Genomic DNA, 14,988 nt, shown 5'->3' on the forward strand with positions numbered 1-14,988 from the left:
CAAGAGACTATTAAAGGGTCACAGCATTAGGAAGGTTGGGGACCACAACACAAGAGACTATTAAAGGGTCACAGCATTAGGAAGGTTGGGGACCACTGCGCTACAGAGAAAGTGGCAATTAAACTTTACCTCAAAACCTTGAAATCCAGGTGTGAGTATTCACAGAGTCTATAGACAATTCATAGGATAGAGGGAAGCCTCCTTCACTACCACAGAGAAGGCCATGAAAGTACACAGTGCCTGTTCAGAGGCAGCATCCCTATATTAGGATTTCCTAAATCTCTCCAAAATGATATGAGACCTTCTGTTGCAAAGGTAACCTGAACCATCTTATTCCTCTTTTTTTATTCCCAAGATTTATTTACTTATTTTACTTATTTACTTATTTTATTCCCTTGTTTTTATTCCCAAGATTTATTTACTTATTGTATGTAACTACACTGTAGCTGTCTTCAGATACTCCCAGAAGAGAGCATCAGATCTCATTACAGATGGTTGGGAACCACCATGTGGTTGCTGGGATTTGAACTCAGGACCTTTGGAAGAACAGTAAGTGCTCTTTACCACTGAGCCATCTCTCCAGCCCCCCATCTTATTCCTCTTAAAGTTAATGACAAGCTTTGTCCACCTGCCACCTACAGATCTTAGTGAAAATAGAAGAACACTGGACAATGGTGGCACATATTTCTTTAATCCCAGCACCTGGAAAACAGAGACAGGCAGATTGAATTCAAGGCCAACCTGGTCTACAGAGTAGGTTCCAGGGCTACACAGGAAAACCCTGTCTTGAGAGACCAAAATTAGTTTTTGTTTGTGTTTGTTTTTGTTTTGTTTGGTTTTTGGTTTTTCGAGACAGGGTTTCTCTGTGTAGCCCTGGCTGTCCTGGAACTCACTTTGTAGACCAGGCTGGCCTCTAACTCAGAAATTCACCTGCCTCTGCCTCCCAAGTGCCTGTTCTTCTGTCTTTAACTCATTGCTATTCTGTTGCCAAAAGCTTCCTTTTGGTGATTTCTTCTGTCCTTAACTCTGCTATTGTGTGGCCAATAACTGCTTACTTTTGGTAATTTTTCTTTTCCTTTAATTCTGCTGTTCTAAGGCCAAAAGTCAATGGCTTCTAGTAACTTGACTCCAACTGATAGCAGCAGCAGCAGCAGAATTAGAAAAAAAAGGCTTAGTTTCTCTCTGACTCAAGGGCGCCTTGCTGGCCTGGTGGGGAACTTGGAGTTCAACAGCTGTTTGTAAGTCTGAGAGCAAAGAAGAGGAAGAAAGGGAGAATTCAAGTATACACAGAGAGACACACACACTTTGACTGGGCTAGAACACCTGTCTTAACAATTCCACAAGTGTTCATACTTACTTACATACATACTCATATACCTACACACATAAGTATGCACATACATTTAGACAGACATATACATATATATACTTGGTGGATAGTGTTGAGCCTCAAATGCCACACTTTTCTTCTTTTCTTCTTCTTCTTCTTCTTTTTCTTCTTCTTCTTCTTCTTCTTCTTCTTCTTCTTCTTCTTCTTCTTCTTCTTCTTCTTCTTCTTCTCCTTCTCCTTCTCCTTCTCCTTCTCCTTCTCCTTCTCCTTCTCCTTCTCCTTCTCCTTCTCCTTCTCCTTCTCCTTCTCCTTCTCCTTCTCCTTCCTTCTCCTTCCTTCTCCTCCTCCTCCTCCTCCTCCTCCTGCTCCTCCTCCTCCTCCTCCTTCTCCTTCTTGCTAGGTAACTGGGGAGGAATCTAGCCTGAAGGTCAGAAGCTTGGGACATTGTCTATGTGACTAAAAGCCATGCTTCTCCTGTCAGGGGCTGTGGGGGGCAGTAACTTCCACAGGAGCCTTGAGTCCAGGAGATATGAGGGAACTCCTTCCGTCCCATGTAGGTGAATTATCACCACCAGGTCCCGGGGTTCGTTCACCTCTCAACTCGACTGGAGACCAGACTGCGTAGCCCAATGCCCCACATATTACCTCACAGATAAAATACTATACAAAGGGAGAGTTACAGAAGGATGTTGGTATTAAGTTCAAAGTAGTGTTTCATCCTATAAGCACATTATAAGCTCAAAGCAACAGTTTCATACAGCCTTGCTTTATTAAAGAGCACAGCCATGTCTTCGTCCTAGGACCTGACCTGGAATGAATATTTTTCCTTGATCGTATATTCATTTCAAGCCTGCTTTCTTATCCTAGTGCAGTTAGTCCGTGATGCATGGCGGTTTACAGAGCTCTATTTGCATCTTTATTCTATAGGGGGCTTGGGATTACTTGTATTAATTTAAGAGTTCTATAAAATCCTTATCAGGAATTGTGAAATTATCAATTGATCTATACAGCATTATTGCATGAGAGTATATCTTCATGTTGCGCAGCTGAAAATTTACCCAATAGGGTGGGCTGATGCCCAGGAATCACGAGGCTGTGTAATAGTGACAGGAAAGGCATATCAGCAGCAAGAAGCAATCCTGCTATGAAATCACTGGTCATCTCACATCTCAGAGCTCACCCATTGCAAGCTGTGCAAAAACGCTGGGCCATCTCCAGAAAACTCATTTGCATGCCTTAGTCTTTCCTAGGTGCCTTCTGACATCAATGTAATGAAAAATTTTAAAGAAGGCCTAAGCCTAAGGGCTGGAAAGACAGAGAACTCAGTCGTTAATGTGACTCTCCCTGCCCTCAGAGACCATTGGATGATATGGTCAGTGAGGGCAAAGGGAGCAGAGATGTCAAACTGGGGTGGAGGGAGGGGCTAGGGGGTTGGAAGCCCTGAGAATGATAACACCAGGACCAGCTGCAGAGAGAAAGATGCACTTTACTTGATAAGGCTGATATAATTTGTGAAACTGGGGATAGGGACATTCAAGATGGGCAAAGGTCATTGGCTGAAGGATGAGAGTACCAAAATGCCTCATTAGCATGGGGAGACATTGCTCGAATCTCAGGGGCTAGCTGAATGAACGTGACCTTCCTTAGGTAGAGGCACCTGTGAGGGGTTTGAATTCCCCAGACGAGGTCAGAGAAGGAGACTCCCTGCCAATGAAGGGAGTCCTCCATATTGCACGGAGCTCAGAGGCTATCCAGTCAATGGCAGACTTTGACTTTAATTAACAGAGTTTTCCCACAGATAACAGCACTATTCCGACCTCTCAGGACACCAGGCATGCACATGGTACATACATATGCAGATGGGGCAAATATTCACAGACATAATATTAAATAAGTAAATCTTTCTTTAAAAAAATGGCCTACATTGGGCTGGAGAGATAGCTTAGCAGTTAGAGTAGTTGAGACTTGATCAGAAACCTTTGTCTTGGCTTCATCTTTCTCTCTCCCTATCTTCCTTCCCTGACTCTAGATGCACATTAGCCTTACTTTAGTTTGCAGGGTGTAAACCTGACATAGGTCATCTGAGAGATGGGAACCTCAACTGAGAAAAGACCTTCACAAGATCAGGCCGTGGAAAGCCTGTAGGGCATTTGGCGATTGATGTGGGAAATCTAGCTCACTGTGGGTGTTGTCACCCCTGAATTTATGGTCTTTGATTCTACAAGAAAGCAGGCTGCACAAGCCATGGGTAGCAAGCCAGTAAGCAGCACCCCTCCACGGCCTCTGTATCAGCTCTGTCTCCAGGTTCGGGCCCTGCTTGAATTACTGCCCCTGACTTCCTTCACTGATGGACTATGATGTGGAAGTGTAAGCCAAATAAGCCCTTTCCTTTCCAGCTTGTTCTTGCTCATGGTGTTTCATCACATCAGTAAACCTAACCAAGACAGGGGATTTTATTTGTTTGTTTCATTTTTCATCTTAAGGCCAAGTCTCATTATATAGCCCAGGGTTGTTTCAAACTCATTATGCAGCCTAGGCTAACCTCAGACTCTCAGCAGTTCTCCTGACTTAGCTTCCAGGTACTGGGCTTTTAGGCTTGAGCAACCATGCCTGGCTGATGTAAGAGCCCTTCCAGAGGTCCTGAGTTCAAATCCCAGCATCCACATGGTGGGTCACAACTGTTTGTAACTCCAATTCTGGGAGACCTGATGCCCTCTTCCAGCCAAAGGGAGTGCTCAATTTGGAGGTATGTGACTTCATGATGAATTTATGTGGTGATGGATATTGAGCCCCAGTTGTCCTGCATGCTAAGCATGTTTTTTTTCTTTTGGGAGGTAGGGGTAGGAAGCTAGCCAGGGTCTCGTAGAGCCCAGGCTAGTTTCAAACTCCCTATGAAGCTGAACATGGCCTTGAATTTCTGATCCTCGTTTCCAAGCCCTTCCTAATTCTGGGATTACAGACAAGCAGTACACTCATTCCTTTTGGTTTTGGTTTCATATAAGTCAGCTGGCAGGGAGTTCATTGTGCTTCTGAGGATGCTCTGGAATACCTGACCTTTCTGCCTCCATTTCATCCCCTTGTAGCTACTGATCACCATTAAAAACATTAGAACTGTTTTAAACTTAGGCTCCATCAGTCCATGTGCCATTCAGAAAAAAATAAAAAATTGTAAACTATAGTAAAATGTAACACTGAAAGCCTATGTAGTTCCCCTTTCATTCTTCATTGCTTATTAAAGAATGAAGAGAGGTACCTGAGTTATGACTGACACTGTGTAACTCTGATCAAATGGCATAACTTCTCTAGTCTTGAATTTGTTCATCCTTAGAACGAATCTAGTTGTTTCACACTAGTTGTTTTACAGACAAAAAGCCCTCCAATCTAGTGGGTTAAAGGCAGCTTTGGGGAAATCTCTCTCCCCCTACTGGCACTTTCCCAAATTACACCTACCTTTCTAAGCTTAAAATCAGTTTTAGTGTCTGTTTTATTTACCCAAGTTTCCTTGTTACAGACCATCCATCCATCTTCCTTTTTAGAAAATACAGGTTTTTCTTTTATCAAATACAGAAACTAAAGCCTTTAGTTTATACCAAGCCTTTATATCAAGCCTTTGTTGTTCAAACCTTAATTTCTTTCCTTGTGCTATGATTGCTAAATGTCTTCCTCTATTGTGCGTTCCAGGTGTCTGTATGGGGTGGGATGTGTGTGTGTGCATGTGTGTTGCCATGCCGTGAATTTTTTATGGTGGCTAGGGAATAGCCTTCAGAAGTTGAATGTCTTCCTCTATTGTGCGTTCCAGGGATCAAACTCAAGACATCAAGCTTGAGGCGAGTGCTTTTTCCCACTGAACTATCTTGGCCCCTTCCTTTATATATTTTAAGGCTATTTTAAGTAGGTGTATACAAGGTATGATGGTTTGTGTAAGAATGGCCCTAATAGATAGGCTCATATTTGAGTATTTATTCCCCAGTAGGTGCAACTGTTTGGGAAGGATTAGGAGGTGTGGTCTTGTCAGAAGTGTGTAACTAATGGTGGACTTTGAGGTTTCAAAAGCCCATTCATTCCCAGCTAGTTCTGTCATGCTTATGGATCAGTGTATAAGCCTTAGCTACTGCTCTTAATGTCATGCTTGCTTGCTGCAATGCTCTCTGCCATGATGGGTGTGGCCTCAAACTAAAAATGTAAGCCCCCAAATAAACTCTTCTGTTAATTTCAAGTTGTCTTGGTCATGCATGATGTCTTTATCACAGGAACAGAAAGTAAGTCACAAGATTATTATTTCAACTTTGTAGTAAACTGTAAAAAATAAAATAAAATAAAAATAAATACCTCTATTCTAAATGCTTTTTGTCTTAATCTGTTTTGTATTAGCATATCATCTTTTGGGGAGCAAAGTTATGTCCAGTGTTATCTTCCTTTTTTCCTCCTCTGAGTTTTGCATCTTTATGATTAAGTATGTGTCTCTTCAACATCCTTTTCCAAAGTCAATCGATTCCTCCATCCCTGCAAGTAGGAACTAGTATTCTTTTGTTTGTTTGTTTTGTTTTTCAAGACAGGATTTCTCTGTGTAGCCATGGCTGTCCTGGAACTCACTTTGTAGACCAGGCTGGCCTCGAACTCAGAAATCCACCTGCCTCTGCCTCCCAAGTGCTGGGATTAAAGGTTTGCGCCACCACGCCTGGCTAGGATTCTTTTTTTATACTCCTTGATCATATGCTCTCATCTTTGAAGTACCCCATTGGTTCTTGGCAGAATACACTAAATGTAACATTGGGTGGTGGGAGAAACTAAGACTTACTCTCAAGGTTCAAAGGCTGGGCTGTCCTAGATTATGTAGCCCAGAACTTGTCCTCCCTCCTGCCTTCCAAGTGATGGGTTTATAGGAGTATGCCACCATGCCAGCTTAACCCTAACACATCTTGTGTATTAGTATTCTCTTACACTGTGTATCTTCAGTTGAGCGTTGCTAAGACTTAACCCTAGTTATATGCCTGCCAGCAGGGCAAGGGGGCTCCTGCTGTTTCAGGATATGGGGTAGTAATAGCAATCTCTAAGTGTGAGGTTTTAATAGGAAAGGTGGACTACTTTTTAATGTCTTTTTAAATAATTTTTTAAAATGTGCATTGGTGTTTTGCCTGCATGTATGTCTGCAGGGATATGGGACCCACTGGATCTGGACTCACAGACAGTTGTGAACTGCCATATCGGTGCTGGGAATTGGTCCCAGGTTCTCTGGAAGAGCAGCCAGAGTCCTTAATCACAGAGCCACCTCTCCAGTTCCCAAGGATGAGTTACTTTAAAAAAAAAAATTATTATTATTATGTGGCCTCCCTTCCCCCAGCCTGGAACCTGCTTGCTCAAGGGTGGAGCTACCTGCTCATTCGTCCTGCCACGCCTACTGCTGGAACCTGCCTTTGCTGCCTGGAGGCACACACGTGTTCGTCCTGCTACTGGACCCTGAGTTACTTGGCGGGATATTGGGTTCCCTCCCCCTTCCTTTATAACTGAGTGTCTGAAAATAGTAAAATTGAGCTTTGATCAGAATGTTTGTTGTCTTAGCTCCATTCTTTCTTCCGCCCCGTCTAGATTCCTCTCTTTTCAGCTTGAACTGCCATTCTCAGTTGAACCGTTCGTGTTGTGGACTGCGGGCAGGCCGCAACATTATTATTATTATTATTATTATTATTATTATTTTGGGGGGGGTCGAGACAGGGTTTCTCTATGTAGTCCTGGCTGTCCTGGAACTCACTCTGTAGACCAGGCTGGCCTTGAACTCAGAAATTCGCCTGCCTCTACCTTGCAAGTGCTGGGATTAAAGGCATGCACCACCACGCCCGGCTTTATTTTTATTTTTTATTTTTTTATTTATTTATTTTTTTTTTTTTTGGTTTTTACGAGACAGGGTTTCTCTGTATAGCCCTGGCTGTCCTGGAGCTCACTTTGTAGACCAGGCTGGCCTCGAACTCAGAAATCCGCCTGCCTCTGCCTCCCGAGTGCTGGGATTAAAGGCGTGCGCCACCACGCCCGGCATATTTTTATTTTTAATTAGATATTTTCTTTACTTACATTTTAAATGTTATCCCCTTTCCTAATTTCCCCCCTGAAAATCCCCTAACCCTTCCCCTGTCCCCCTGCTCCCCAACCCACCCACTCCTGCTCCCTGGCCCTGGCATTCCCCTATACTGGGGCACTGAACCTTCACAGGACCAAGAGCCTCTCCTCCTATTGATGACTGACTACATCATCCTCTGTTACATATGCAGCTGGACCCATGAGTCCCACCATGTGTACTCTTTGGTTGGTGGTTTAGTCCCGGGGAGCTCTGGGGGCTGGTTAGTTCATATTGTTGTTTCTCCTAGGGGGCTGCAAACCCCTTCAGCTCCTTGGGTCCTTTCTCTAGCTCCTTCATTGGGGACCCTGTGCTCAGTCCAGTAGATGGCTGTGAGCATCCACTTCTGTATTTGTCAGGCACTGGCAGAGCCTCTCAGAAGACAGCTATTATCAGGCTCTGGTCAGCAAGATCTTATAGGCACCGACAATAGTGTTTGGGTTTGGTGGTTGTTTATGGGATGGATCCTCAGGTGGGGTGGTCTCTGGATGGTCATTCCTTCAGTCTCTGCTATGAACTTTGTCTCTGTAATTCCTTCCATGGGTATTTTGTTCCACAAAATAAGAAGGATCAAAGTATCCACACTTAGGTCTTCTTCTTGAGTTTCATGTGTTTTGGAAGTTGTATCTTGGGTATTCTAAGCTTCTGGGCTAATATCCACTTATCAGTGAGTGCATATCATGTGTGTTCTTTTGTGATTGGGTTACCTCACTTAGGATGATATCCTCCAGACCCATCCATTTGTCTAAGAATTTATTCATTGTTTTTTTGTTTTTTGTTGTTTTTTTTTTTGAAAGTGCAGTTGCTGGTATCCAGTAAAGGCCTTTGGGATGGGCCATGACATGGCCACTGCTCTTTTTTTTTTTTTTTTTTTAAAGATTTATTTATTTATTATATGTAAGTACACTGTAGCTGTCTTCAGACACTCCAGAAGAGGGAGTCAGATCTTGTCACGGATGGTTGTGAGCCACCATGTGGTTGCTGGGATTTGAACTCTGGACCTTCGGAAGAGCAGTCGGGTACTCTTACCCACTGAGCCATCTCACCAGCCCTATTCATTGTTTTTAATAGCTGCGTAGTACTCCATTGTGTAAATTACCACATTTTCTGTATCCATTCCTCTGGGTCCTTTCCAGCTCCTGGCTATTATAAATAAGGCTGAGATGAACATAGTGGAGCATGTGTCCTTATTACAAGTTCAAGCATCTTCTGAGTATATGTCCAGGGGTTGTATTGCTGGATCTTCCAGTAGTTAGTAGGATGTTCAATTTTCTGAGGAACCGCCAGACTGATTTCCAGAGTGGTTGTACCAGCTTGCGATCCCACCAGCAATGGAGGAGTGTTGCTCTTTTACTGGTTTTCAAAGGATGCATGGGCTACTTTCCAAGATTAAGCAATCCAGGAGGATCAGCAGTTACCATCCTCAGGGGCATCCAAAATATCTCCATGTCTTTCAAGGCTCTACATTTCCCCATTGGCTTTAGGATCAGATATTCTGTGAAAGCTCAACTGAATGCCCTGTCAGTCCTCTCATTGTAGGAGGGAGGTTTCCTCCAAACTCCTTCACCTTCCTTGAGGTCTAGCTTTCCTGTTGAAGTATCAGATGTGGCAACCTGATCATAGCCTGTCCTTTATCAGCAGTTCACCAACACAACCTAATGTGACCAGCCACCTCTGCTGTTCTGACACTGTCATCATCATGTCTTCCTAACACCCAAGTTGCTCAATGTCCCCGAGAATCCTTGTGGATCTTTCCCCAGTTATACTACCTGAGGAGTCTCCAAAAACACCCCTCAAGATGACCCATTTGCAAAAGAGCCACGGGTCTGAGTACAAGATCTGCCTTATAACTATGATTTGTCCCAGTGCTGCTCAACAGGCTTGTACCATTCCACACACAAAGCACTATTTACTGGGGGATGCTTGCCTGAGCCTATGACCACAGATAGGCTTAATAAAGATCATTTTAAAATGAGACACACACACACAAAGAGAAAATGAGTTCTGATGACACATACACCATACATACGATATGGGGGTAGGCTCTCAAAATTTTGTTTAGAGCACATTTTATAGGGTCACCTAGTAGCATGTACTAAAAATTCCAAATGCCCTGAAGGTGAACAACACAAATCCTGTTGTTTATATAGACATTTCAGGTGTGTGAACCTTCTACTAATTAAAAAAAGGTGGTATCCTCCTGAGACCTTGTTATATACTAACCAGAAGATGACCACACATGGCCCTCAGAATGACACTGTTGCTCTACTATGCTCAGAATTTCCAGTATATGATCTTTGAAACACTTAGCAACTAAGCCATGCCCCTGTGTCAGCACTAGAGGTATCCAGCTAAGATAGCTATCCTGCTTCATTTTGGGGGTAGGAGATGAACAGCTCTTTTTAAAAATTATCTTATTTTTTATTTTTATTTTTTTTACAGTCTAGTCGTTATCCCCCTCCCGGTCCAGTTCCTTATTCTATCCCTCATCCCCCATCTACAAGAGGATGTCCCCCCAAATCCGGCCAGGCTTCCCCACTCCCTGGGGCCTCCAATCTTTCCAGGGTTAGGTGTGTCTTCTCTCACTGAGGCCAGACCTAGCAATCCTCTCCTGTATATGTGTTGGGGGCCTCATATCAGCTAGTATATGCTGCCTGGTTGGTGTCTCAGTGTCTGAGAGATCTCAGGAGTCCAAGTTAGTTGAGACTGCTGGTCTTTCTTATGGGGTTGCCCTTGTCCTCAACTTCTTCCAGCCTTTCCCTAATTTAACCACAAGGGTCCCCGACTTCAGTCCATTCATTGGGTGTAAGTATCTGCATCTATCTCAGTCAGCTGTTTGTGCAAAAGGTTTATTAGCTGGTGATATAAAAGCAAGTGAGGGGGGTGGAGGCAAGCCAACCACAAAGTGTGTGCACGATTGGAGGAGGATGGACTGAGGGAATGTAACTTCAAGTATAACGTAGGGAGTCTTCCTGGCAGTCTCCATGACTCACAAGGTCTTTGTCCTGGTCAGTGGCCACCTGAAGAGGCACAGCTTTAGCCTGAACACAGACAATCCCAGCTTGAGGCAGCTGGGCCTCCAGACAGCTAAATGTCCTCCTGCTGGAGATGTCAAGAGATGTGTTCTGCATCAAGGGTGGTTATGGCTCAAGACAACCTGGAAAACATTTATTGTCAAACAAAATATTTATCACCAACAACACATGGTAATCCGTGATACGTTTATACCTTTTTTTCCTTTTTCAAGGTAGATTGTAACCTCTCTAAAATACAACATTGATCAATACCGAAAATACAGATCCCTTTTTATATCTCACTAACCAAGCAACAGCCTGAGGGGATGAATTTTGTTAAAGACTTTTCCTTCGAGAACTTAAGAATCAGTAGCTTCAGTTGCCACAGGGCGCACATGGATGTGAGGACTAAATCACAGCTGCCCGACGGCAGGGGACAAATATTTCTAAGTGCTCGTAACGAAAGACAGTTCCTGAGCTGATGAATGTTTACCAAAATAACCTCACATGTGCTTTGGAAAACTCTAAACTAGATAGATGTAGATGTATATGAAAGAATTTCCTTTCAAATACAAGGATTCATACGATATTCTTTTTTTTTTTAAAAGATTTATTTATTTATCATATGTAAGTACACTGTAGCTGTCTTCAGACATTCCAGAAGAGGGCGTCAGATCTCATTACGGATGTGAGCCACCATGTGGTTGCTGGGATTTGAACTCAGGACCTTTGGAAGAGCAGTCAGTGCTCTTACCCGCTGAGCCATCTCGCCAGCCCTCATATGATATTCTTACCAATGCTGTCCTCAATATGTAACTTTAGCTTTTAAGATCTGTAATACGAAACCAAGCCAAAGAGACCAGAGTTTCTGCCATCTGCTAAGTTTAAAACAGACTATCGATCCCAGAGTTGTTTCCACAGTTCCTAACTACCATATTTCTAACTAATTCAGATGAAACAGTTAAGACTAAACAATTCCTACCCAACCTATAATACTCTACCCCAGCAGCCGGATTCAGCCTTTGGGTATTTCATGACACAATGATACAAGTCACAGGAGCTACTCAGAACCCATAGTAAACCAAAATATTTAATGTGAATGAAAAAGAAAACATTTATTTTCCTTCAAATCTGATCAATACTGCTTTAATGTAGAATATGTCATTTTTATTTACAGGCTAATTAAGAATATGAAACTCAACTAGATATAATACAATTATCATAAATCACCTTATATGTAAATTAATATATATTTTTTGTTTTAAAATATGAAAACAACATAAGCCCCTTGCTGTGGGGACTATTCCAGCACCATGGACAGGTTATGTTATTTGTAATTGTTTAATTCTAATCAACAGACTTGCAAGCTCTTCATCTCTCTCAAATTTAATTTAACAATAATCCCTAACCCGAATACGTCACTTCCATCATGTTCAGAACAGAGAACTGCAGAAGACAATTTTGCACAATAAGTGTGAGTATGTCCGCATACACACCTCTCATGTTCTACACGTTTTCATTGTAATGGCTTTGCAACAGCTTTCCCCCCACTTTTTGGCTTTGTTCAAGAAGAGTCAGTGTTATATGGGCATCTTTCCTATGAACATGAACTATAAAGACTACTCTTCACTTAGTGCTTCGGGACCACACCCTCTGAAGTGAACTCTCCAGTGGGCCTGGGAGAGTACCAGGATGCTCTCAGAGCAGCATTCAAGTCACAGCGCTCTCCTATGCTTCCAAACCAGGAAGCAGAGATGGAAAGACGGACCTGCAGAACCATAAACTACTCTTTCTAAATATATTCTGTACCCATCTCACACAATCCTTCCTAGGCAGCACATGAAAATGCTCATCCATTTCCTAAAGTTTTGCTTTCACATCTGCTGTGAAGTTCTTGAAAAAATTCAAAGGGCTATATAGCTTACATTTCCTAGCGATTCAATCATAGTATATAAGGCATATAATCTCTGAATAAAAAGGAAAATAAAATGGCCCTGGTCCTTCCCAAGCAATGCTGAAAGGATATAGGAGCAGCATGGTTTCAGGTCAAAGCAAAAATGTTTCAGATCTGTTACCATGAACATTTTTTCCTTAAATGAATACAATGGCTACCACCTACTTTGAAGGTCTCAAGTCATGCACTGGGGTATGTGTTTGGCATGGGAGGAATACATGAGGAAAAAACAATCTTTCTTTTAAGAGGTCTAGCCTATCAGGAGCAAACAGTAATATGTAACATGTTTATTCATTTGTACAATTAAAATACTAACCTTGTTTACAGGCAATGTTACACTACAAGGTATCTCAGCATCAGTAACAATATACATACGAAGTGCACTTTTAGTTACCAGTTAACACGGTGATACTATGAAGAACGAAACCACCCATAGACCATAAATGAGCAACAGTTAAAAAGTAAATTTATAAATAGCAAAATCACAAAATAAAGTATATACATTTTATAGATTTAACTTTGAACAAATATATAATGCATCTGGGAAAAACAAGCATACCAAGAAAGAAGATACTGATATTGTAAAAGCCCTAGATATGTAGGCTTCTCCCCCATAAGATTCCCTTAGGTGAAAATCCTTTAAAACAGTGACTTAGCAAAAATCACTCCTCTTTAAGTACAGTCTTTTCACTTTGCCCGGCAGGCAGGGTGCATTGTCTGTAGGTCAGGAAAGAAGGGAGCAGGCACTCTGTATTTAGTTGTGATACAACAGAACTAATACATATACAGAGTTTGCACACGAGTATTGCTTTAGTCAAACATATACTGATATAAAAACCAATACGCTCACTGTACCAAAATGTCTTTACCTCATCTTGCCTACCTTGGCCCCCGGCTTTTTAAATGACTGGCAAGTCGGGTACTTAAAGCCAACTGCTGTTTGAACACAATGTATTTCATGACATAGTAATGTTCCTGACTATCACAAAACAAAGCTTGGGAACAACTCAAAAATGTATAAAGCTGGTTTTCGTGGATTCCAGACAATTAACATTTGGGACTAAACATTAACAGTGTAATGCTCCAATACCATGCACACAGATCAACATAATTGAAAACAGGCCATTTTCCACTCATCTGCGTTTCCTTTAAAAGTCCAAAGTCAAATGCACAGTAACTTTTCCCAAACTATTTCTAGAGCAGCATTGACTGATACAGGATTGCCTAAAGAAAACCGTTTTGTACTGCAGTTGAGTTAACTGGAGAGTGAACTCATCATAATGATTTAAGATAGTAATTAATTTAGATATCAGGAATGTACAAGATACTTTTTTTAAAAAACCTGAAACAAAATTTTCAATTAAGCAAAAATGTCAACCTAGATTTTTGCAATTCACTGAGTAAAGTTCTGTCATCTGAAATTCCGCAGTTATCCTTAGGGAATATATGGTATCATTTACTCTGCTGTATTTAAAGGGTACTTAGAGAATTCCAGTTAGCACTGTCCTGTTAAATATGAAAAGGAGCCAAATGAAATAGCATCCACTTGGCCTGTAAGAGCCTAGTAAAACCCCTTTGGGAAACACATGCTTTGGTGCTTAGATTCCAGGAAAATCAAAACTGCCTTCCATGCAATAGCTAATTAAGGTATACCACAGAAAACAGGGGTTTATGCACTTAGAATTGTTCACATGAAGCCCTGAGGTTCCCGCCTTTCTCTAGGCAACACACAGCCTCCCTGATCTTGTGCAGTCTTTGTCACCATCTTCTCTAGTGCCCCACACTCCATGAGTCTGACAAGCAGCGTGTCTGGGATGGGTTAGTAGGCCTTCTTCTGATGCAGGCTGTGCAGATGAGCTGCTCTCGCAGCAGTGTCATCCAGAGGGCTCTCACCTGCAGCCCCTACGTCCCCATTTTCATGTGCATCCCTCACTGCCTTCTTGTTATACCCTGGGAGACAAGAACACAAAAAATACCATGTATTTCTGGCTGAAAATATGTCTAAGTTTTATAGTTTTACTAAGAAAAAATGTTCAATGAAATTATTAGCAGCAATATAAGGCAAACTAACCCTGATCAAATCAATTTCATCTTATAGCAGATAGGAAACATCATATACATTTTTAAAGTATTAACTATTGAAGCTACCTGAAAGTTGTGAAATAAATCCATCTAGTTTTCTAAAAAACTTAGGGTTGACATACTAAGTTATAAAAATCCAATTGTATTTATACAAGTATTTACTGAAATACAAATATTTTGCTTCTATATTATTTAACTTCAATTCATTGAACTATATGCTAGTTGACTGCTAAACAATCTGTTGGCAAGATAATGTTAGCTAAATATTAAAATAAATTTTGGTTCATTTACCAAACATATAATGGGATTTTAAGTAAATATGACTGACTGAAAACCCCACTAAGTAAGCTTAGAAAGATCTGTATTAAACAATAATCAACAGATAGATTTTATTTCAATACTTGAGAGTCAAAGGCAGGAAGACCCTGTGTTCAAAGACAGCATGGTCTACACAATGAGTTCCTGGCCAGCCTAGAAGTCCGAGGAAGATCTAAAACCT

At 41.7% G+C, this 14,988-nt stretch overlaps 1 protein-coding gene across 2 annotated transcripts in view; it reads right to left on the minus strand.

Moving 5' to 3' along the window:
* Positions 1 to 12,679: 12,679 nt before the first annotated feature.
* The window catches only part of Gopc (golgi associated PDZ and coiled-coil motif containing), a 43,418-nt gene continuing 41,109 nt past the window's right edge, over positions 12,680 to 14,988 (minus strand). For both annotated transcript variants that reach the window (XM_021174113.2, XM_029482602.2), the window contains one exon: positions 12,680 to 14,357. In XM_021174113.2, the coding sequence (XP_021029772.1) occupies positions 14,227 to 14,357 (131 nt within the window). In that variant the 3' untranslated portion in view covers positions 12,680 to 14,226. The remainder of the gene's footprint in view (positions 14,358 to 14,988) is intronic.

This window comes from Mus caroli, unplaced genomic scaffold, assembly GCF_978045245.1.
Source record: "Mus caroli unplaced genomic scaffold, Mus_caroli_1 scaffold_9, whole genome shotgun sequence".
Taxonomy (NCBI): domain Eukaryota; kingdom Metazoa; phylum Chordata; class Mammalia; order Rodentia; family Muridae; genus Mus; species Mus caroli.